Source organism: Bison bison, unplaced genomic scaffold (genome assembly GCF_000754665.1).
Source record: "Bison bison bison isolate TAMUID 2011002044 unplaced genomic scaffold, Bison_UMD1.0 scf7180017861324, whole genome shotgun sequence".
Taxonomy (NCBI): domain Eukaryota; kingdom Metazoa; phylum Chordata; class Mammalia; order Artiodactyla; family Bovidae; genus Bison; species Bison bison.
In genome coordinates, this window is record NW_011491896.1 from 1 (window position 1) to 1,026 (window position 1,026).

General features: G+C 66.0%; 1 protein-coding gene across 1 annotated transcript in view; it reads right to left on the reverse strand.

The window, feature by feature from the left end:
* Nucleotides 1-6: 6 nt before the first annotated feature.
* Nucleotides 7-1,026, reverse strand: part of LOC104983092 (ATP-binding cassette sub-family D member 1-like) — an 11,965-nt gene continuing 10,945 nt past the window's right edge. The window contains exons 7-8 of the mRNA XM_010832574.1: nt 568-713; nt 7-309 (exon numbers count right to left, since the gene is read on the reverse strand). Of these exons, the coding sequence (XP_010830876.1) occupies nt 93-309; nt 568-713 (363 nt within the window). The 3' untranslated portion in view covers nt 7-92. The remainder of the gene's footprint in view (nt 310-567; nt 714-1,026) is intronic.

The window sequence follows — 1,026 nt, forward strand, 5'->3', positions numbered from 1 at the left end:
GGGGCTGTATGCTTCCTGTGGGTCCCCCACCGGGGTGAGGCTCTCCCGACTCCATTGCGCTTTGGACTCCTGCATGTTGCTTGGGGTCATCTTCACCCGGGGTGGGGGAGGCTAGGAGGGAGGCAGGGGTGGCACTGGTGGGTGGGGATGCCCCTTCCCCTACCTCCTTCCCGCTGCAGGATGTGGTTCAAGTGTACGATGTCCAGGATGCCTTCCAGATGCTCCTCGGAATAGCCCTTCCGGCGCATGTCTTCCACTGAGTCAGGGTAGATCACCTGGTCGCGCAAGGAGCCCACGGACATGTAGGGCCTGCAGTAGAGCCGGGTGGCCATGGAGGCAAGGCTGGCACCTCGGTGGGGGGCGCCAATCGGAGGGCGGCACACCCACCCCCTGGCAGGCTCAGACACACTCACGTGTGCACACGTGCCCCATGGCGGTGAAGCTTCTGGGCCAGTGGGTTGCGGCGGGGGACTGGCAGGTGGAGGTGCCCAGCCCTTCCGACCCCAGGGGCAACCTATTGCCGCCCTCTGCCCCCTCGGATCAAAGGGGGCAGGGGGTGCTGCTCACCTCTGGGGGATGTAGAACATGCGCTGGGGTGGGGGCTTGTAGAGCACACCGCCATACGTGGGCCATAGCCCGCCCAGGATCCGGAACAGGGAGCTCTTTCCGCAGCCGTTGGGGCCAGTGATGAGCAGGTGCATGCCTTCTTCCACCTGTGGGGGCGGCAGGCAGCTGTGGGCACTGCCCAGGCCCCCTCCCCTCACCTGTGGCTGACCTGCTGGCCTCAGAGAACACCCTGCACCTGGCCCACGCCCACCTTCCACCTCTGGCTTAGGCACGGCAGGGCCCCTGGGGCAGGCTCCGGGGTTCAGCTGTAGGGCTCTGGCTTGTCCCTGACACACGCCAGAGACCACGGGGATAGCAGGACAGCTTGTCCTGCCGCGGCCCAGTGAACAGTCAGCGGTGCCCCCCAGGACACCTGGAGGCCATGTGGGTAGCAGGTGCTTCAGGCTCCACAAAAAGCCT